We start from the raw sequence: 24,452 nt of genomic DNA, 5'->3' as shown, positions 1-24,452 counted from the left end.
GACTTTCGATCGAAAGTAGATTAATGACTTTTTGGGAAATATTACCGTTCTTTCCAAAGTAGATTATCAGGGAAATTATTCATAGAAAATGGAAATATTCATTTTTGAATGCATATAAAGTAGATAATCTACTTCAGAAAGTAAAGATGACAACTTTCTCGGAAAGTAGATATTTCCCATTGTCTATGAAACAAAATTTCCCGTTTTTCTGTGATAATCTACTTTGGAAAAGTGGTAATATTTCTAAAAAGTCGATAATCTACTTCCCAGAAAACTCGATAATCTACTTTCTGAAAAGTAGATTATCTACTTTCAGAAAGTAAGATAACCAACTTTCTCGGAAAGTAGATATTCCATTTTCTGTAAACAAATTTCCCGTTTTTCTGCCGGAAGTAATCTACCTTTTTGGAAATTAGGTAATATTTCACAAAAAGTGCGATAATCTACTTCCCAAAGCTCGATAATCTACTTTCCTGAAAAGTAGATAATCTACTTTCGGAAAGAAGTAGATAACCAACTTTTCTCGGAAAGTAGATATTTCCCATTTTCCTATGAAACAAATTTCCCGTTTTCTGTGATAATCTACTTTGGAAAATTAGGTAATATTTTCACAAAAAAGTCGATAATCTACTTCCCAAGAAAACTCGATAATCTACTCTGAAGAGTAGATAAATCTACTTTCGGAAAGTAGATAGCCAACCAACTTTCTCGGAGAAGTAGATATTTCCCATTTTCTGAAACAAATTTTCCCGTTTTCTTAGCGATGATAATCTCGCTTTTGGAAGAATTAGGTAATATTTCACAAAAAGTGCGATAATCTACTTCCCAGAAAACTCGATAATCTACTTTTCACCTGAAAAGTAAAAGATAATCTACTTTTCGGAAAGTAGATAACCAACTTCTCGGAAAATAGATATTTCCACATTTTCTATGAAACAAATTTCCCGTTTTTCTTATACGATAATCTACTTTGGAAAATTAGGTAATATTTCACAAAAAGTCGATAATCTACTTTAGAAAACTCGATTATCTACTTTCTGAAAGAAGTAAGATAAATACTACTTTCCTGAAAGTAGATAACCAACTTTCTCCGGAAAGTAGATATTTCCCATTTTCTATGAAACAAATTTCCGTTTTTCTTGTGATAATCTATTTTTGGAAAATTAGGTAATATTTCACCAAAAAAAAAATCGATAATCTACTTCCCAGAAAAAGTCGATAGCCCATACTTTATGAAAGTAGATAATCTACTTTCGGAAAAGTAAAGAATAACCAACTTTCCCGGAAAGTAGATATTTTATTTTCTGTATTTAAATTTCCCGTTTTCTATGATAATCTACTTTGGAAAATTAGGTAATATTTCACAAAAGTCGATAATCTACTTCCACTTCCCAGAAAAGTCGATAATCTCTTTCGAAAAGTAGATAATTCTTTTCGGGAAAGTAGATAACCAACTTTCCCAGAAAGTAGATATTTCCCATTATGATAATCTGCTCGGAAAATTAGGTAATATTTCCCAAATAGTGGGGGTGGTGAGGAGGATTGATTGATTTTGATTTGATTTTGTGCTTACAGCGGCTACTTTATTGTGCACCCCACACTCATCCTGTGAGGTAGCGCAAAAGGATTACAGAGAGAGTTTACAACGGTCATAAAATTAACCCCGTTGTCAGGATATTATGGCACTGAATGTTACACAGTATTTCAATTACATTATTTGTTTAGTTCTGTACATAAAGGGTAACTTATTCACAACTGCGTGAGAACAGGCGTGTGAGGCAGTATGTCTGGCCTCACACTTGTTATTCACAGTACGTGAGAAGTATTCAAGCCATTGTGTATTTGGTTCTGTACATGAGAACTTATATAGTTACTAAGTGCAAAAAAGTGGATACAATCTTAATATGTCGGCTATCTTGCCATTAGAGATGAAGTGTTGTGCCATTTCACACACAGTGTGCTTGGACCTGTCCCTAAATGGTTCTATCTTCACACAGCCGAGGACGTAGTGTTCAAGTGTGAGGCAGTATGTCTGGCCTCACACTTTGTTATTCACAGTTACGTGAGAAGTATTCAAGCACATTGTGTATTTGGTTCTATACATGAGAACTGATATAGTTACCAAGTGCAAAAAAGTGTGGAGGGCGAGGGTGGGGGGTGTGGAGGGCGAGGGGTGGGATGAGGATGAGGGTGGGTGTGGGAGGGCGAGGGTGGGGTGTGGGAGGAAGGAGGTGGGGTGTGGGAGGATGAGGGGTGGAGGGCGAGGGTGGGGTGGGAGGGCGAGGGGTGGGGTGTGTGGGAGGGCGAGGTGGGGTGGGAGGAGGAGGGTGGGGTGTGGGAGGGCGAGGGGTGGGGGTGGAGGGCGAGGGTGGGGTGTGGAGGCGAGGTGGGGTGTGGAGGGCGAGGGGTGGGGTGTGGGAGGAGGAGGGTGGTGTGGAGGATGAGGGTGGGGGAGGAGGGCGAGGGTGGGGTGGAGGGCGAGGTGGGGTGGAGGGCGAGGTGGGGTGTGGAGGGCGAGGGTGGGTGTGGAGGGCGAGGTGGGGTGTGGAGGGTGAGGGTGTGGGAGGGCGAGGGGTGGGGTGGGGAGGGCGAGGGTGGGGGTGGGAGGGCGAGAGTGGGGGTGTGGGAGGCGAGGTGGGGGTGGAGGGCGAGGGGTGGGGTGGGAGGGCGAGGGGTGGGGTGGGGAGGGCAAGAGGGGTGGGGTGTGGAGGGTGAGGGGTGGGGTGGGAGGGCGAGGGGTGGGGGGTGGGAGGGCGAGGTGGGGTGGAGGCGAGGGGTGGGGTGTGGAGGGCGAGGGTGGGGTGTGGAGGGCGAGGGTGGGGGTGTGGAGGGCGAGAGGTGGGGTGTGGAGGGCGAGGGTGGGGGTGGAGGGCGAGGGTGGGGTGTGGAGGGCGAGGGTGGGGTGTGGGGGGTGTGGAGGGCGAGGGTGGGGTGTGGAGGGCGAGGGTGGGGTGGGGAGGGCGTGGGGTGTGGAGGGCGAGGGTGGGGTGGAGGGCGAGGTGGGGTGTGTGGGGTGGAGGGGGGGTGGGGTGGGGGCAGGGCGAGGTGGGGTGGAGGGCGAGGGGTGGGGTGGAGGGCGAGGGTGGGGTGGGGGTGGGAGGGGGGGGTGGGGTGGAGGGGGGGTGGGGTGGAGGATGAGGTGGGGTGGAGGGCGAGGTGGGGTGGAGGGCGGGGTGGGGTGGAGGAGGGTGGGGTGTGGAGGGGGAGGGTGGGGTGTGGAGGGCGAGGGTGGGGTGTGGAGGGCGAGGGGTGGGGTGGAGGGCTGGAGGGGGGGTGGAGGTGGTGGGGTGTGGAGGAGGGGTGGGGTGTGGAGGGCGAGGGGTGGGGTGTGGGAGGGGAGGGGGGGGTGGGGAGGGCGAGGGGTGGAGGGCGAGGTGGGGTGTGGAGGGCGAGGGGGTGGGGGTGGAGGGCGAGGGTGGGGTGTGGGGGTGTGGAGGGCGAGGGGTGGGGTGTGGAGGGCGAGGGGTGGGGGTGGAGGGGAGGGTGGGCGAGGGTGGGGTGTGGAGGGCGAGGGTGGGGGGGCGTGGGGTTGGAGGGTGGGGTGTGGAGGGCGAGGGTGGGGTGTGGAGGGCGAGGGGTGGGGTGTGGGAGGGCGAGGGTGGTGTGGAGGGCGAGGGTGGGGTGTGGAGGGCGAGGGTGGGTGGGGAGGGGAGGGGTGGGGTGGGAGGGCGAGGGTGGGATGTGGAGGGCGAGGGTGGAGGGCGAGGGTGGGGTGTGGAGGGCGAGGGTGGGGGTGGAGGGCGGGGGTGGATAGCAAGGGTGGGGTGGGAGGAGGAGGGTGGTGTTTGGAGGATGAGGGTGGGGTGTGGAGGGGGGTGGGGTGTGGAGGGCGGTGGGATGTGGAGGGCGAGGGTGGGGTGTGTGGGTGAGGTGGAGGGCGAGGGTGGGGTGGAGGGCGAGGATGGGGTGTGGTGGGTGAGGGTGGGGGTGTGGAGGGCGAGGGTGGGGTGGAGGGCGAGGGTGGGGTGTGGAGGGTGGTGGGTGTGGTGGGTGAGGTGGGGTTTCTATGATAATCTACTTTGGAAAATTAGGTAACATTTCCACCCTCGGTCCCACCCCACCTCGCCTTCCATACCCCCCTCGCCCTCCACACCCCACCTCACCTCCCATCCCACCCTCGCCTCCACACCCCACCCCGCCCTCCACACCCCACCCTCGCCCTCCACACCCCACCCTCGCCCTCCACACCCCACCCTCGCCCTCCACACCCCACCCTCATCCTCCAAACACCACCCTCCTCCTCCACACCCCACCCTTGCTATCGACACCCCACCCTCGCCATCGACACCCGAAACTCACCCTCCAGACCCCAAGGGTGGGGCATGGAGGGTGAGGGTGGGGTTTGGAGGGTGAGGGTGGATGACGTGGACACCAAATGGATAAATTATACCAACACCACCACGGAAGCTCACCACCACTTCTTCCCTGAGAAGTCCGTCAGATCCCACCCAGCTGACTTGCCCTGGATCACACCTCGGATCAAAAGACTTATGCAGCAGAGAGACAGAGCCTTTTATCTCAATGACCACAACCGCTACAGGTCCCTTTGCAACCAAGTCATCCGCGAAATACGTACTGCAAAGAAGTCCCACTACCCAACCAAATTGCAACACCTGAAGCAGACCAACAACAGTCAGTGGTATGGTAAGCTGAAAGAACTCTGTGGTGTATACAATAAGACACACCCCCTCCCCTTCCTTACCCAATCTCACTAATGTTGACGCAACTGAGCAATCAAATAACCATTTCGCTACTATATGCCAGACGCTCCCCCGGCTTGACACAACCAATCTCCCTGCTTACCTACCAGCCCCCTTTCCCACTGACTTAGTAGAAGAATTTGAAGTAGCAAAACGTCTGGACAAACTGAAGTTAAAACACTCCACCACCCCCATTGACTTACCAATGAAACTCTTCAAGGAGTTCTCCCCGGAGCTTGCTAAACCCCTCTGCTCCATCATCAATGCTTCCCTCAGTCATGCCAGATGCCCAGCTGACTGGAAGACTTTTTGTGTCACCAGTGCCCAAGTCAACCAGCCCACAATCCTTAAATCAGCTATGACCCATTGTAATCACCCCAATACCCAGCTTAATCTGTAAAAGTTTTGTGTTTAACTGGGCAGGAGCCGTAAATCCTCAACAATTTGGTAATTTGAAAACTTCCTCCACCACTCGCTGCCTTGTCAGCTTTCTCGACTACATATACCGCCGTCTGGAGAAACGAAAAACGTCTGAAGCTGTCGCCTTCATTGACTTCACTGAGGCATTCAACCAAGTCGACCACAATTTAATCATCAACAAAGCTATTGACCTCGGGTTTCGAAGAAGTCTTATACCATGGCTTACAGACTTCCTCAGTGACCGACGTCAAGCTGTACGCTTCCGAGGGGTTGTCGCCACCTTTTAGTCCCTCACCTGTGGCGTCCCCCAAGGCACCAAGATGGGACCACTATGCTTCCTTATGCCTATCAATGATGCCCTAAGACAAACCCCCGCTCGCTGGAAATATGTCGACGACTCCACCATTGGGATCAGCGTTAACAATTCTGCTCCCGACTATACCGCCCTTCAGGATTTATTGAACAGTCTCCAAAACTGGCCCACCAACAACCACTTCACCATCAACCATACCAAGACCATGGTTATGCACATCAACCTCTCCTCCGACATTGTCCCACCCCCTTCCATTACTTTAGGTCCCAACACACTCCAGGTTGTAGATTCCACTAAGCTCCTCGGCATTACCATAGACAACAAACTAAATTGGAAACCACACATCAGTGAAGTTGTCAAATCCTCCAGTTTCCGTCTCCACCTCCTCCGCCGACTCAAGTCCCTTGGAGTTCCTGCCCCCGAGCTCTTCAGTGTTTACTCAACATTCATACTTCCCAAGCTCACCTATACCTCCCCTACCTGGTCTTCCTCCCTAAATGCCACACAACATAAACACCTAAAAAAGTGCAAAAGAGGGCATGCAAGATTATTCTCTCCCCTTCCTACTCCACATATCAAGAAGCGCTCAACACACTGACCCTCTCGGCTCTCACTGATCATCACCACGACCTCAAAGGCAAATTTGGTGAGGAGCTTCTGCACCATCCTCGACACTGGCTCTTACTACCACCCGAGATCCCTAGCCCGATAATTGCTGTTCAACACCACAACCGCATCCAGCCCATACGAGCACGAACTGATCGCTATAAGAACAGCCCAGTCCCAACCATTGCAAAAATTATCAATAACTTGTAATCAACCAGTGTATTCACTCCCAGTCAAACTTACTTTTTGCACTGTCACTATGTTGAAATGCCCTGTAGTATGACCTTCTCCCCACCTAGTTATTATATATCATATCTGTATCACTTATGTTACTTGTATATTATTTGTAAATCAAGAGGCCCATTCCCCAATTATGTAACTGTATATTTTCAGCCTTACGCCTGCCATGCTCTTTCAATATGCCTTTAATTATTATTATTATTATTACTAAACTGACCAGGAAACCCCTCAACCCACTGAACCAGGGTATTGCAGCCCACGGAACATTACTCTCTGGACTGTTGAACCTTAACCGTGCATCAGTTTATTTCATGCACGTTCACATACTAGTTTACTCACATCTGGGTCACAGGTGCTGTAACTAACGACGGCAGAGTTTTTTTCCACGTCCAAAAGATCAATGGGAACATCACTTTGTAGTAACACGTTGTCAATAGCAGTCTGAACCTCTAAACTTAACAGGTAGGAGGCATCACTGCGATTTAGGGTCATCTTGTAAAGAAATAACAATACATTAATAATGGAAAATGGTAAATAATAAAACTCTAAATGGCCAAATAATTACATGATCCTAAGGTTAAGGTCTTCATCCACATAATTACTCAGTACAGCATTAAGAAAGGAGCCCTAAACATAGTTCTTTGTGTAAATAAAATGATCAACAGTGTTTTATCCAACTATTAGTATAATTAAATATCAACTCCCAGTCCATCGTGGTTAACTATGTTCTTGAAACAATAAAAGGTTATCACCCACGTTGATAATGGCTCAGGAACAGCATATAACACTGCATTATCCCTCTGTTCCTTGCTGATTCATTTTATAAAACTATCTTGTCATAAGACTTAACTTGTAATAACCAAACCATAAACTGGACAACAGTACAGTATACAATACTGTAAATCTCTTTGAGAAGTAAAACTTGATATGTGAGGTACAGTATTGTGCCTACATGAGGTGTTTTCTTCTAAGAAACATCTTTTGTTCCAAACACTGATTTATACTTCCTAAATCAGTACTGATTACAATTATTATAAACTTCAAGTGTTGACCAGTACTGTACTGTACTGTACTGTACTGTATTAACCTGTAAACTTGAACTGTATTTCAAACATTTATGATTGTCTACATACGAAAATAAGAAAAACATAAATACACTACAGTACATCACAGTATACTGTCCAGATATAGTGTCTATCAACACTGTACTAACAATATCTGAAAATTATAAACAAAAATATATTAACACTGTACACTATTGTTCTACTTGATGATCAAACAACTGATGACTGACACAGGTGAGGGTGTACACAACTGATGACTGACACAGGTGAGGGTGTACACAACTGATGGCTGACACAGGTGAGGGTGTACACAACTGATGACTGACACAGGTGAGGGTGTACACAACTGATGACTGACACAGGTGAGGGTGTACACAACTGATGACTGACACAGGTGAGGGTATACACAATTGATGACTGACACAGGTGAGGGTATACACAATTGATGACTGACACAGGTGAGGGTGTACACAACTGATGACTGACACAGGTGAGGGTGTACACACACTGACAGGTGAGGGTGTACACAACTGACACAGGTGAGGGTGTACACAACTGATGACTGACACAGGTGAGGGTATACACACTGATGACTGACACAGGTGAGGGTATACACAACTGACTGACACAGGTGAGGGTGTACACAACTGATGACACACAGGTGATACACAATTGATGACTGACACAGGTGAGGGTGACACACTGATGACTGAGGGTATACACAATTGATGACTGACACAGGTGAGGGTATACACAACTGATGACTGACACAGGTGAGGGTATACACAACTGATGACTGACACAGGTGAGGGTATACACAATTGATGACTGACACAGGTGAGGGTATACACAATTGATGACTGACACAGGTGAGGGTGTACACAACTGATGACTGACACAGGTGAGGGTGTACACAACTGATGACTGACACAGGTGAGGGTATACACAACTGATGACTGACACAGGTGAGGGTATACACAATTGATGACTGACACAGGTGAGGGTATACACAATTGATGACTGACACAGGTGAGGGTGTACACAACTGATGACTGACACAGGTGAGGGTGTACACAACTGATGACTGACACAGGTGAGGGTATACACAACTGATGACTGACACAGGTGAGGGTATACACAACTGATGACTGACACAGGTGAGGGTATACACAACTGATGACTGACACAGGTGAGGGTATACACAATTGATGACTGACACAGGTGAGGGTGTACACAACTGATGACTGACACTGAGGTGAGGTGTGTCACAATTGATGACTGACACGGTGAGGGTATACACACTGATGGACTGACACAGGTGAGGGTGTACACAACTGATGACTGATGCAGGTGAGGGTGTACACACTGATGACTGACACAGGAGGGTGTACACAATTGATGACTGACACAGGAGGGGTGTACAACTGATGACTGACACAGGTGAGGTGCACACAACTGATAACTGATGCAGGTGAGGGTGTACACAATTGATGACTGACACAGGTGAGGGTGTACACAATTGATGACTGACAGGTGAGGTGTACACATCTGATGACTGATGCAGGTGAGGTGTACACAATTGATGACTGACACAGGTGAGGGTGAAGCACACTGTGTACACAGGTGAGGTGTACACACTGATGACTGACACAGGTGAGGTGTACACAATTGATGACTGACACAGGTGAGGTGGTGTACACTGATGACTGATGACTGACACAGGTGAGGGTGTACACATCTGATGACTGACACAGGTGAGGGTGTACACAACCGATGACTGACACAGGTGAGGTACACATCTGATGACTGATGCAGGTGAGGGTGTACACAATTGATGACTGACACAGTGAGGGTGTACACATACATCGATGACTGATGCAGGTGAGGGTGTACACAATTGATGACTGACACAGGTGAGGGTATACACAGTTGATGACTGACACAGGTGAGGGTGTACACAATTGATGACTGACACAGGTGAGGGTGTACACAATTGATGACTGACACAGGTGAGGGGGATGACTGACACAGGTGAGGGTGTACACATCTGATGACTGACACAGGTGAGGGTGTACACAATTGATGACTGACACAGGTGAGGGTGTACACATCTGATGACTGACACAGGTGAGGGTGTACACAATTGATGACTGACACAGGTGAGGGTGTACACATCTGACTGCTTCCCTCCTTTATCATATAATGTATATCAACTCCTGTAAAATATGTATATACTTATAATATAAATGTACAAAAGAAAATAAATAAATAAAATAAATAAATATCGAAGTGATGATCTTGATAACATTCTGATATGTTGTTATTACCACCATACTATGTGTATTATTCCAGATGATACTAAATGTTACATGATACTTCCTTGAGATAAATGTACAGTATATATCAGGTGCCTAAAAGAGAGCTCAGGTTCTCAACTGGCTCAGCCATGTTAATATTGTTATTATTATCGACTCTGTATCTGTGTTTCTGGCTAAAAAAACTGTTTCAATATCACTAACAGGTGTGGCATGTAAACCGTACTACAGCACATTGGGATTTTCTTTACGTTGATCAAGAATAATGATGTTGAGAGTTATTCATGAGCAACACAACAACCAGATATAAAACTAAAACTAAAGGACACATAAATTACTGAGGTGACAAAACATCTTTCCTGAGACATGGCATCATCATTTACTTACCCTATCATTTACAGAGAAGAAAGGAACAGCTGAGATGCCAGGGAAGGTACTCTGAGTGGCAGCCTGGTACTGATCTCGCTCACTTAGAACTCGCTGCTGCAGTTCATCTATTTCAGTCCTGAAGAGATTGATAAGAAAACTCACACATAAACCCATAAAATATTGAGTTCTGCATCAAGTCAATGGATTAAAGAAGAGACAATAGAAGCTTTAATAATCCAATTTTATTCAGTTGTATTTCCTGTCACATAAAGAATATAATCTATTACAGTAATTACCGTACAAGGCTTTGACGACTGTATAGTGAAGCATCAGTCTAAGGGTGAGGATAATGTGATTCCATGCACATACAAAACATGAGAGAGAGAGAGAGAGAGAGAGAGAGAGAGAGAGAAAGCACATCAACACATTAAAAACAGTAAATTAACTCAATAATACTAATAAAACAAAATAGAAGGTGCTCACAAAAAAAAAACATAAATGAACAACGTCACACTGCAAAAATAAATAATAAGTGGAGTAAAGACACAATATGATATATGGAGGCAGGCACAGGTACCTCAATCTCTGTATCTTGTGTTTTGAGTCTTGGGAAATATGAACAACCCCAGACTCAGAGGTCATATGGCGATCCATGGGCTCCGACGTTACACCAAATATCCAGCCTGGCAGTTAATGTTAGGGAGAATTAACACAAGTAACATTTAAAAGCTTCTATATTCCTTGATACTTACCAGAGAAAGACCTGTATAAAGCTCCTAATACAATACAGTATACTATATAAAGTAACCAACTAAACCTTCATAACTACCTAGGTACATCTGACACAATAACTCTAATGAGAAAAAATATGAAAAACAAATCATGATCGATAAACAAAGAATTAACATATTGCTACGAATGTCCGCCATAAGTTTCTGTTCTGGGTGTGAAATACGTCGGTTCGGAGGGTGTGTGGTTGGCTTGAGCAGTTTCGATCATTACTCGCCCACACTGACTGAGTAAATATTAAAGTATTAAATTTGTTTATTTATTGTATCATGTATTAGGTTTGTATATAGGTTAGATAAATGGAATTAATGTCAGTAGGGTAATTTACATAAAGTCTACTTTTTGACCAATCAGGATATGTTACGTCAGTATTTGGCGGTAGAGAAGTGACGTCGGTGACTGGCTGGTAGTCAGTTGTGAGTCTAGGCACAGCTGTCTTAAGTTAAGTAGTATATCCTCTCTCTGATGTTTTGGGAGTTGGCATTTGACTGTTGAGATTTGTTTTCCTTGATATTGATTTTGTTGGCTCTTGATAAACCTTCAGTCCTTATGCAGCCACTTCCAAACATCTTGCCGCAGTATTATTATTATTGTTTATTTGGTGGGAATAAGTTAATAAATGTTCATATTTTTATTGACTTAAGTGATTTGTGTTTATGTAACGATCTACCGGAGGGTCATAACACACATGCAAGTCTCTTTCCTATTGTTATCATGGTTGGCTTCTGTTGATTCCAGACACACATGAGAAACATTTTGAGACACATCAGTTCAGGCGATACATGTCTCACCGACTGAGGGTTACACAGTATACTAACAGACACTACTGTACAATGCTAAGAAGAACAGTGAAGGAGAGCCAGAGTAACATTAGTCATAGTCTCTTAACCAATGACATCCAAGTTCAGTCTCTTAACCAAGGTGTAAGTCCCCTCAGAAACTCTCCCTGGCTACATGATGATCACAGACTAAGATATTCTTAATGGACGACTGCTACCATAAAATACACCAGGGAACAGCTCTTGGGATAGCTACAACTAGCACTGTACAATAATGTCTTTAAAATAATTACCTGACTTAATTATTCTACTGATTTATATTGACCAATCAGTGTAAGAGTTTGGCAGAGGTCATGATAGTGGACGAAGGAAACACTCAGGCGGGTGAGGTTGGAAGACAGCAACAACAGTTAAGAAACATCTACAGTCAAATAATCAGCAGTAAGGTTTAACATTAAAGATAAAATGAGATAGAAATAAATTACACAACATTGAATAACAACTATTGAAAAGTCTTGGGACATTTTGTTTTGTCTCCCATCTGAACAACTCTGTCTCTGGCCAGTTAAAAAAGTTGTAAATAAAAGTAGCTCACCAGTATAGGTCGATGCAACAATCTCATCATAACCTGCATTGCCCACAACTCCGCCCTGCACTGAGGTAACACTCTCGCTGCAAGCCTACAGTAAAGGGGGAAGTCTTGATGTTAGTACTGTTTGTGTTAGCATGGGTAGAGCTGTAGTGGGAGAATAATAAGATGAAAAGGTGATAAAGGAAAGATAGAGAAGAAAGGAAGGGGTAAGAGAAGTGAGAAGTAGGGAAAAGTGGAGAGGAGTTAAGAGTAAGAAGAATTGAGAAAAGAGAAGAGAAATGAAAAGAAGAATTTGCAAGTATACATTTGTGTGTGCATGTGTATGTGTGTGTATTCTAAAGTTTCATTACTTTAGGTGAAAAAAGTACTGACACACATGTAGCACTTGTTATACAGCTTAAGAGTGTATGGTGAGACAGCTATGAATCCTGGTACAGAACCTCAACACAAGGGAAGACTTTCTTAGAATCTCACAATTTATTAAAAGTTTGTTTTCATATAAATTAAAAGACAAAGGTTCATGGTCAGATACAATAATAAACACTTAACACTAACATTTGATTTTTATAAAAGAAATTTCTAAATTATTCTGATCCTCAAAATCATCTCAATGAAGACCACAGATACAGTAATTTTGATACAGAGAATCCCAGCCATTACAAAATGTCTAACCTACACTACAAAACACTATACTGTACATTATAGGTACTGTAGTTTGACTGAATGATAAGAAATGTTTAACTCACCATGGAACACTATACTGTACATTATAGGTACTGTAGTTTGACTGAATGATAAGAAATGTCTAACTCACCATGGAACACTATACTGTACATTATAGGTACTGTAGTTTGACTGAATGATAAGAAATGTCTAACTCACCATGGAAAACCTGAGAACAGGTTCTGACTCATCCCCGTCTTCATAAGAAAACACTTCAATAGATCCATCGTCTCTCCCAACCAACAAATCTCGTACCCCGTCACCAGTCATGTCGTGGTGGTCCATGCACGTTATGCCGCCGTGTCTTAGAGTGCTGGCATTCCCGGCACTACTACCGCTCTCACAGACCCAGCGGTGTGAGGCAGATCCCCTGAAATAAACAGCCATGGTACTTGGTTCTGGTGCCAAGTAAACTTATGAAGATGTTACTCTTACCCTAACATCACATACAAACAATGTACACATCACTTGTCCTGCATAAACTAATAATAGAAGTAAAGGACAAACTTTAATAAACAGGTTTATCATTTAAAAAGTTGTGTCCCATTTCACAGTTTATTCATAAATCATATTTTGATTACTTACCCTGAACAAAGTTGGTCATCCATTTTTATGAACTAATTAAGTGTTGTAAATGTTCAAAAACTTCTTTTCCAGAATTATTAAAGGAAACTCCTTTTGTCAAGCGAAAATCCTGAAAGTCAACTGTGTATCTCTATAACAATGACGACACAAAGCAGTAAATACTGTACAAGATGCCTTGGCTGGTGGACCAATGGTAGGCAAAGGAATGACCCAAATGAAAATATACTTAGCACTTATAATATACAAATAGTATTTCTCCAGGGCCTTGGAATGCCTCTACATTCTGTATTATTAAAGAAGCCACGTGAAGCTCACATCATCAGTACCAACCTTCCTAGCTGCACCAGACCAATCTTGCCATCAGATGTGCCATATAATAATTGATCTCCATTTTCACCTCCATCATTGTAGAAGAGCTGAAGAGTAGATGGTGGAGAAGGAAGCTCTACAGAGTACAACACCTCAGAGTCTCTCATAACCCTGAGTAAGCGATCTTCACATGCCAACACGGGCACCAGGTACTTCATCTGTTAATTATACCAGAAACAGGATCAAACATTTTAGTCATCTATACAGTATTTCAAAATATTATTCTTTCAAACACATTTTTTAACGTTAAGAAACAGAAGAGCTAGAACGTGTGGAAAGAGGACCAACATAATTATCCAGTGAACAACATACAGCAGCTGACAGAGGCAGTTGATTAACCAACTACTGTACACTCTTAGGTCACTGAGAAAGATGTAACTAAATAAAAAGAAACTGTTTTGTTATTGAATATGATTATTGACTTATTTGTTGACTTTATATTGTCCAGCATAACACCAAGAACAGCTTATGATGGAGCTGCTCCCAAGAAGTGACAACAATGAGGAGGATATAACAGAGACCGTGTGAAGAGTAAACAGAGAAAAACGGGGTAATTTATACAATGACGATACGGTGAGAGGTTATAATAATTACTACAGGTATAAACACTAACAAGGAGAACATCTACTGTCTTGTATTACTAAATCTAATGCTAACAAGAGCTCCCAAATCACGGCATATACCCCAACACAAGTGACAGTTTACACGATTATGTTAAGACTCCATTAATAATCTCTGGAATGGATCAACTCATAATTTGTACCGAGTTGTGTAAAATTCCACCGAAAACTGATGGAAAAGTTTAATTTATTGCATAGTCTTACGCTCACAGACAGACAGACACACACATACACATCAACTACAGTTAGGTCCCATTAAAACGTGTTCATTAGGTGATTTGTTCAACAGATAACCTTTTCCCATAAGATCCTGTGTTAACCGCTAAGATGTGTTCCAGGACCAATACCTTTGACCCTTAAACGTAAACTAACATGATTAAATATTATTTTTGTATACTATACTATAATTATCAGAGCTGAAGAAGAATGCTGCTTGTGTGTGAGGGCAATGTTGACATGGAAGAGGCACTGTACAGTATTTTCTCGATTTAAGGAATTAATTTGAGCCGCCCCTTTCCGTTAAATCGAAATTTTCACTAAATCAAACTTTCCGTTATTTTCGCTCAATTTAGCAAACTACACTAGTTCACTAAATCGTGCACAATTGTTTACACCTGCTTAGTCTGTGTCCTGCCGCCACCACGCGTGTTGTTCACTGCTACATCTTGCTCAACTTGCTACTGTGCTTAGACATCATGCCAAAAGTGTCTCAGAAATCTCAGAAAGGAAGTGGTGTGGGGGTGAAAGTCAAAAGAGTGCAGCTAACAATTGGAAAAAAGTTTGGAAATAATAGAAAAATTGAAAACAAACATCATCAATAATGTTTCTAATGTTTCTATGTACTGAAGAGACCGTATCATGTGTCCGAGGTGTCTCCTGTATCACGTGTCCGAGGTGTCTCCGTAGGTGTGAGCGTATTAACGGAATTAATCTCGATTTAGCGATTTATCGAGCAAAAAATAAACGGAAAAAATTCCTTCCGCTAAATCGAGAGTAAACTGTAGTACCCACTGACAATGGTGGTACAAGAGTCCCCCCTGGGAGCTGAACACACTCAGGACACACACAAACACACACAAACACACACACAAACAGGCACAGAAGGAAAAGAATGAGATATGAGAACTTTCCTGCAGGAGAACATGATCATGGAGGACTAATGGCTCAACTTATAACAAACCAAACCTAACCAAACTCAATGAAGGTCAAACAGAAAGAAGTCATATAATATACAAATGATTTTTCACAATTCCTCATAATTTAAATAAGAAAACAATGAAAAAAATTAACTATTACAAAAAATAATAATGTTCACAGAGCACAGTATGGAGACCCGACATCAAGTAACTGCAAATGTGGAAAATGCCCGCTAGATGATGATGATGATGACATATAAAACAACATGGGTAATCCTTATCAAATCTTTCCTTAAATAGAATGGGAAAATAAGTAATTAATTTCTTCTTACCGAGGGCATTAATACTCTGTACATTTCTGATGAATTCTACAATGTGTGATATGAAGACTTTTGAACAAATTCGTTCTGGAATATGACAATATATTTTCTTTATACCACACAAGAGTAATGTACCATGCTCTACATACACAGAAAACGATAATATGCATTACGGTAACTACATAATTTAACATATTCAACATTCAAAAAAGAAAAAAAAATGGTTTAGTAAAAATCTCTCAAAATTATGTCTACCTGAATGACAATTAACCCTCTTGTGGTCTTTCAACACAAATTGCATCACTAAGCGCTCCCCTCCCTCTTGGGTGTACCTCACACTGAGGACACCCCTCCCATGAGCATAAAGGCAGGAACAGTGGACCGGCTCTATCAACCACCTAAGTTACTCCCACTAGCCTCGTGGGTTGGCAGAAGCGTCTCTAAGGGTACAATTTTGGTCTGGGTCGCTCTACCCAATGTTTAACAGAATAGAAAAACTGTTCCTATTACCGACACAACCTGTGTCAAAAGATTGAAAGAGGTTTAGATTTCCAACCATGGCCAGGGTGCATGTTAAGTCACAGTTCTGCATAATCAAGAACCGGCCTCATTCTCCAGGTCCTTCCTTGTGGTAACACGTCATACAACTAAGCTTTAAAACAGCTTTACTACTACTACAGGTACCCTCATAGCCACTACTACAGGTACCCTCATAGCCACTACTACAGGTACCATCATAACTACTAATACAGGTACCCTCATAGCCACTACTACACTACTACAGGTACCCTCAGAGCCACTACTACAGGTACCCTCATAACTACTACTACTACAGGTACCCTCATAGCCACTACTACAGGTACCATCATAGCCACTACTACACTACTACAGGTACCCTCAGAGCCACTACTACAGGTACCCTCATAGCCACTCCTCAAAAGCTGGCCACTTTTTCTTCTTTTTCACTTAACGTGGGAAAATCTAACCAGCATGAAGCAACGTAGCTTAATTAAATGCTATAATTAAATAAAAAATAATAAGCTATACAGCAAAAAAAGTGAAAAGTACAGTACAGTATTTAGTTGTACTGTACTGCCACTCTTTAAGAAATACAAACATCACAGGTATACAGCATAATGATCAAACCTGTGAACTGTTCCTAATACTACATAATGGCTTCATAGTTAACTCAACCATGCAAACAGTAAGTCATGAGGCAAGCTTTGACAACTGGGAAATGAGCTCTAAAAAAAGCCAATTCAAATACAGTATAGAGGAAAATTTATATAACGGTTTCTCAAGCAAAGGCAATTGATCTATGACAAGGAGTGAAAATACTAACTACATGGCTACTTAAATGCAAGTGAAAAATAGTTATATATAAAAAAAATCACAATACTGTAGTAATTTCTAATGAACCAGATTTTAGGGTGAGACAGAAATGTTGATATAAGTTAGGGAAGGTAGAGTACAATACAGAATACATTATAACATGTTTCAGTATCTAGACCATCAAGCAGTGTGACCTTAAGGGCATAAGTGTAGTCCTGGCAATATATCTTGTGGCCAAAGCTGTGTTTATGAAAGCATGAAATCTATTACCTGGTCAGCAAAGAGTGTTGCCTTTAAGTATTCACACTGGGAAGGTAAAGGAAGATATTAATCCTTACAAGTCATTTATGTTTGACAATGGGCACAATGCTGATATCTAAAAGTCGTTCAACACCACACACTGTAATAAATGTCTCAAGATGAACAAATAGTCCTCGCATTCATGTTGATTCAATGTTCATTCTTTGTACAGTACAGTGATGCATCTATGTATGTACACTCGCAACAAAAAAGTATCGACCCCCCTGGCCTGATGTATTTGGAAATGAACACAACACGTGCACAGCAGTCTCGGTTCGGTTGGTGTTCCTGATTGTGAGTTCCACCTTTCATTCTTTCTTCTTGCACCTGATAATCACCATGAGATCTGCAAGTATACCACCTATTCTCATACATAATACAATATAACTTTACCTGTTAATCATCTCTGAAGTTCTGCATGCTTTAATCTTTCCTGCTTATGATTCAGCATCTCTCAAAATAGTCAGACTTGAGGATATGATTGAACAAAAATTTATCAACTTCAGAGTTTTGTATCATAACGTCACATATATAAAATACTCCGCACTCTAACTTACCTGTTACAAAAACTGACTATATTCTAATCTTTCTCCTTTCACTTCAGCTCTTACTTCCACACCAACTTGAGTCACTTGTATCATTGTCTCCTCCTGCTACTCTTCTTACCTTTCTTATACCTTCTGCCATTTTCCTTTCATTATTTCCTATGCTAGAACTTCTCTTTCACCTGTTAAACAACTGTTGTACACTCCAGGGGCAGAGTACAAGTATGAAAACACAAGCTACTACAAAAATATGTGTATCTTTTAACACAGAAGCTAAACAATTTATCAAGATCATGAAAGCTAAAATGTTTTGGAAGATTTAGACATCATATATGTATTAAGAAACTACAGTGTTAGTCCCTCTCATTGGTCTTCAGTGCACAGTGTTAACAAGACCTTCCAGCCATTGACAAGTGTTATTGACCACATATGACTTGTCACCAACAGTTTTAGCTCTGTGAAAAAGCCAGCAGTAACATGCTACACAACGAAAGAGTACTGTACTATGACCATCACTCCCAAGTCATTACTATACTGTGACCTTAACAAAGTCCATTTTACAGCAGTCCTCGCTTAAGGATGGATGGACACTGAGAGCTGCATGTTCTTTGCAGTCAAGGTGGCCAGGGTATGCTTCTCTCTTCACTGTATGATTCCCTTACCCACCCAACAAAATATATCTATATACAGTGCTGTACTGTATATAATTATGTAATTCTATAAATTTTTTTGGTGGAGGTGAAAGAACATAATAAATTAATTCACCTCCCCAAGCTACTCTGCCCATCCTTACACTTGTGTAGATCTATCTGCTCTTGATTTAACCACAAACTGTTTTAAATATAGTATTGGTGAACTCAAGTCTGGCCAATAAAATCTTATTCCAGTAACAACTGGTGGGGACGTCACAGGCAGAGGCTCTGGGTGCTGGAGACTTTCCCTTATTATACCCATGTGATAGTTAAGGTTCTGCAATATTCAGAATTTTTGGTTTCAATGAAATAATTGTTGATAAACAATTACAATCAGTACTTATTTCATTATGATACAAGTTAGGGTAGTTGCTGCTGTGTTAAAAGGTACAAACACTCCAAAAGGTATCTTTATTATTTAGTGTGAGACAATGACACAACCAACAAAGGATTTTGACAACCCTACCAAGGCAACAGGAGCCGCAGTTTTCATTTTGATATTCACCGGACCCTCCGTAAAGATACCTCCTGGAGTGACTGTACAACTGTCTGCAGATGGAAGACAACTTAATTCAAAGGGAAGAAAGTTATCGACATGGTTAATGAAACGCTAATCCCATATACTGTACTGGAGAATGTAAAGACTTCAACATAATGTATTGTTTGTATAACATACTTGATAAATGTAAGTATGTATATGTGAATACTTTTTCTTTTTAGTACAGAATATAAAGAGCGTGCAAATGTATCTTTATCAAATAAGTTTCTACTTACTTTTTCCACAGGAAGTGTAATAACATCATTGATCATATCAGCAGCTAAGTAGTAATTTGAGTCTTGACAGTCATGGTAATGGTTGTAGACATAGTCACCACACACAAGAAGGTCACTGCCACTGATGTGCCTGTTGGCGAGAATGATTTACTTGTATTAACTAAAGATTATGATTGTTTTCACATAGCTTTTGAAATTAATACCCAGTACTGTATTGGTCAAATTAAACCAGAGACTCGAGGTAACTTGTGCCAGATACTACTTGTTGTCACACAGACTCATAAGATAACATGTACTTTGTGGGATCATTTTTTTCTGCTGTACTTAAACAAAGCTTGTGCCTCACTCCTGCATGGCTCATAGTCTCACCCCTGGATGGCTCATGGTCTCACTCCTGCATGGCTCATAGTCTCACCCCTGGATGGCTCATAGTCTCACTCCTCCATGGATCATAGTCTCACTCCTGTATGGCTCATAGTCTCACCCCTGGATGGCTCATAGTCTCACTCCTGCATGGCTCATAGTTTCACCCCTGGATGGCTCATAGGTAGTCTCACCCCTATATGGCTTATAACAGAAGTAAATAAGAGCTCGAGGAACTAACTTAACTTACATAGACTTGATCTCTTCAGTGAGGTTGGTGTCAAAACCCAAGAACTGTTTTCCTTTCTTTGTGTAGCCTCTGACTTCATTCCCTGACGACACAAACACTTTATCCTTCACTGTTCCTGTTTGGGGAGAGCCTTCATCAAGTACCTGTTTTTTTATAAAATTAAAATATTATATGAACTTTCCAATAACCTCCAACTACAGTAGTGTGTCAAGGATGCATAAGTTAGTATGGTCTTGGCACAAACATAAGCTATGGTACAGTACATCTATTTTAACTGCAGTATAATAAAGGAAGACTGACAGGTTGTTTTAGTGAAGATTAAATTGCGGTACTGTACTGTACACACCATCACCAAATATAGTGTATGACACCACAAGTATTAATACAGTACATGAATGTAATAAAGTAATAATAGACATATGCGATAAAATATTAAGGTCAGGTAAGCAATAGCCCTGATGCCTTCATCAAGTGAGACATAAAGACATAAATAAAAGACCAGGTCGTATACTGTTTTAGAAACTGTGTCAACTTACCCAGAGCTCCTCCCAACTCTAGGCGAGATATGCTTTTTGGAGTATCTGTCCTGAAACCAAACTGCACCTCCCCGTGCTTCATGTTGAACAGCTGAACCATACCATCATGGTCTCCTACCACCACCTGCATGAATGTGTAACATCATTTTTAATATATAAGGCGTATTCTTGGTTGCCCCAAAACACATAACTAGTCATGTTATCTTCTGCACATCTGCACTTGGCCGTACCCGGCAAAACTTCTCCCGAGTAGGTACCTATGCCTTCAAAGGCAAAACTAGTTATGGCTTTTCCTTATTTGGAAAGTGGGTGGAAATGAAGGGGAACTATCCAATCACATTCGTCAATCCATACACTCTAGACAAGATGAGGCCTATGTGTGAAAATTTTTTTCAATAAAATCACAAATTACACACAGGATAGTAGCTGTACTGTGTATCACTTGAAAAATATATTGTGTATAAAATTGCTTTAAATGAAATGACAATCAATACCTACGTGCATTGAACTGGGAATGGAGAAATTTCTGACACCTGAAAACTCTGTGGGCTTCAGTGAGAGTGAAGCACACGTGTCAGAATAGTCTCTCTTTCGTTTCTTACTTGAAACTCTCATTTCTTTGGTATAATGTCATAAAAGACATTGTTATTAATTACAGATATGATAATTTTTAATTAAAAGTACACAATATTGAGTATATTGCTATGTACCTATGATAATCTTTTAAATATGGAGACACATCTGAAAACAAATTCATGAAACCGGACGTACGGTAACCGAAACATGGACGCTGGCTGCTCCGGACAGATCTCACAAGACGCATGTTGTTTACTTGAAGTTCCCGGGTTATCGTGCCCTCATCTCTCACAATGGAAGAAGAAATGTAATTATATTAGAATATAGTTTTTGCGAACACACGTATTATGTTGGGCCATTCCCCGAGAAAGAGTCCGGCAGCGCTATTGGCGTATTCTTGGTGGTCATCAGTAGCCAGAGCCAAGGAGCATAACTAGTTATGTGTTTTGGGGCAACCAAGAATATGTTTATACCCTGTATACATATTGGTTAATACTGTACTGAAAAACATTGCTTTATCGAAAGATCAAAAGATTAATAAAGCTGAACCTCAATTTATAGTGTACAGGATAAATGATCTTTTTGGGTAGTTTTTGTAATATACCCATTAAAAAAATACTGTACACTGCGCTAACACCAGTCCATAGTTTTACATTAAATAAATTTTTAAATAACCTTTGAATATGTTGAGCAGACTCATCAACATTAAGTTCTGTACTCTGAACAAAATAATTCAAAGTTCCAGAAAATTGGAGAAATTCTTTAGAAGCAGTTTATGAATGACAGGACTCTAGTGACTAAGACCAAATGTGTCATCCATGTTACCCGAGGTCAAGTCAAGCTTTGCTCACCCCCCCCCCCTCCACACACAAGCTCAACTGAATGGTTGTTTTACTTCTTATATAACATAAAAAAGATTATCATTACAGTACATGCATATTTTAAATAAATAAATAAATAAAATAAATACTATACTATAGACCCTGTTTAGAAGTTGAGAGTTTCCTTTAAGCAAGTTAACCCCTTCACTACAGGAACACCTCTTTTGGTATTTTATTTGGATAAAAACAGACGACTTTATTCAGCTCAGAGGTGACACCATACACAAGGGGTTAATGGGCTGACTGTCTGCTAAGGACCTCATAGGTGAAATTGCTTACCAGACATAGTGACTGAGCATCCCAGCTGTCCAAACCCTTGGGAGACTGAAGGATGCAGTACTGTGCTGTGATTGGTCAAGGGCTCCTACAGTCACTTGTGCGTGGCTTTTCAGTCTTCTCCTATGTCTATGTTATTGTTTTCTTGTGCATTCCCATGTGTGAATCATCATAGTGAAGTGACAATACTATATTCTATATGTGATACAACACAGTACTGCTTAAACTAAGTGACCTTGGCCGACATGAGGCCAGTGCTTCTGTATACTTGACACAGGTAATACCCCCAGGGGCATCAACTGTGCCAGGCCAATATAAAGAAGTACTGTAGCCCCATAGTTCAAGTAAGCTGAATACATTTTAGTACAGTAAGTGCAACGGTGATGGCCTGGAATTATGTGTGAAATTTTATTTGTTCATTTTCCTTTTGTGTACACAGGGAAAAAAGAAAGCCCTCCCTTTAAGAGAACCTACTCATAAAATGACAGCACCAGCCAAAAATATTGTATTCAGAAGGCTAACTGTACAACACTTGTACCTGGAACTTGTGTTGTAATTTCATGCTTACTAAACTGTATATCCATAAAGACAGTCTGATATATTTCAATAAGGTACACTAGCTTTAACCAAACTGTCAAATTTGTATGTATTTACCACTATAAGAAATTACACCACTTATAACCCTCAATATTTTTTCTATTGAATTTATATTTAATTTATAATTCTTTTTCATACAATTCAGGACCAAAGTTCTAACTGTACATAGAATAACTTTTATACACTGTACTGTACACCTCAAGAACAGTCCACAACAGCACAAGTTAGAGGGAGCAACTTTAGGAAAAACAATAGAGAAAATTTGTTTTTTACCTTTCAAATGGTAATAATAATAATGTTAGGACCTATGAAGAATTGGGCTCATTATAAAAACCCCAATTCCCATAGTACTGACTGTATAACCATTACATTATAACTATTACTATACTATATAACCATTATTATACCTTCTGTTGATTCTTGGGAGCACCGGAGGGAAGGACTCTTAAACATCGTGGGGAGGTCAACCCTACTTGAAAGTAATCCACTCGTGTCAGGTTCAACTCCATGGTAGTAAACGAGAGTACAGTTTGTCTGAAAAAAACATACAGTATATTGCCTTACTTGTATATATACCAGTGATCAATAAGCTTGGGGGTAGACGTTGGTTTAGTTTAGGTAGCTTGTTGGTTTTATTTATTATTAGGAGGGGAGAAGTGCCTCGATAAATTAAACTTTCAGATAACTGGGCAAGGCCGGAGCCCCGTATGTGCCGAGTTATCGAGGGGTTACTGTACTTGAAGAGAGTGGTCCAGCCTTAACACCAACTTGAGCAACTTTCTCTGTTAAAGTTAAAGTTTTCTTACCTTGAAAACTGTCAAAAATGATGAATGAACAGTTATACACAGTATTGTACCATATATTTTGCATAATTTAACTTTCATGATATTTACATTCTATAATCAAATCTTGATTCATTTCATAGATTCTTTTCTAGACACAGAAACATTCTACAATTTAACATTCATAACCTAACCTGCCAAACCTAATATGAAACACTACATATATTTTCTATTCATTCTTCTAAAATACCGTAAAATAAAATTTATTTCTATGAAAAGATCCATTCACACAGTCCGAGCACAGTGTGCATGGCAAGGTTAGGTTTGCTGTCTTCCTCCGCTGATTTCTGTTGTAAAAAGTGGTATTAACAAAACACTTTCCTCGTGCACTTGTTGTCATTTATCTGCTATGGAGAATCTTCCTTAAGCTGATGCTTAGGCCGGACCACTCTCGTCACATATTACTCAGACAACTACTAAACTCAGTTATAGCTCACGGTAATGTCTGATAACACCACTACCACCAGTACGAGTTGTTTGATTTGGTTAATTTTTTCCACAGATGTTCTTATCATTATCCATATTAAGTAATTTAAAAGAGGCAATGT

General features: G+C 41.6%; 1 protein-coding gene across 2 annotated transcripts in view; it reads right to left on the bottom strand.

Annotated features, from left to right (window-relative positions):
• Positions 1-24,452, bottom strand: part of LOC121869186 (Bardet-Biedl syndrome 7 protein homolog) — a 35,319-nt gene that overhangs the window by 9,843 nt on the left and 1,024 nt on the right. The window contains exons 2-12 of one of the 2 annotated variants that reach the window (XM_042370415.1): positions 23,470-23,596; positions 20,733-20,856; positions 20,197-20,311; positions 19,584-19,713; positions 17,543-17,578; positions 13,826-14,022; positions 13,070-13,280; positions 12,191-12,275; positions 10,605-10,710; positions 10,046-10,163; positions 6,619-6,771 (exon numbers count right to left, since the gene is read on the bottom strand). In XM_042370415.1, the coding sequence (XP_042226349.1) occupies positions 6,619-6,771; positions 10,046-10,163; positions 10,605-10,710; positions 12,191-12,275; positions 13,070-13,280; positions 13,826-14,022; positions 17,543-17,578; positions 19,584-19,713; positions 20,197-20,311; positions 20,733-20,856; positions 23,470-23,571 (1,377 nt within the window). In that variant the 5' untranslated portion in view covers positions 23,572-23,596. The remainder of the gene's footprint in view (positions 1-6,618; positions 6,772-10,045; positions 10,164-10,604; positions 10,711-12,190; positions 12,276-13,069; positions 13,281-13,825; positions 14,023-17,542; positions 17,579-19,583; positions 19,714-20,196; positions 20,312-20,732; positions 20,857-23,469; positions 23,597-24,452) is intronic. The other variant, XM_042370416.1, reaches the window with a different exon arrangement.

This window comes from Homarus americanus, unplaced genomic scaffold, assembly GCF_018991925.1.
Source record: "Homarus americanus isolate GMGI-L3 unplaced genomic scaffold, GMGI_Hamer_2.0 scaffold25467, whole genome shotgun sequence".
NCBI lineage: Eukaryota > Metazoa > Arthropoda > Malacostraca > Decapoda > Nephropidae > Homarus > Homarus americanus.
The sequence above is the reverse complement of the archived record's forward strand: the minus strand, read 5'-3'. Positions and strand labels throughout refer to the sequence as shown.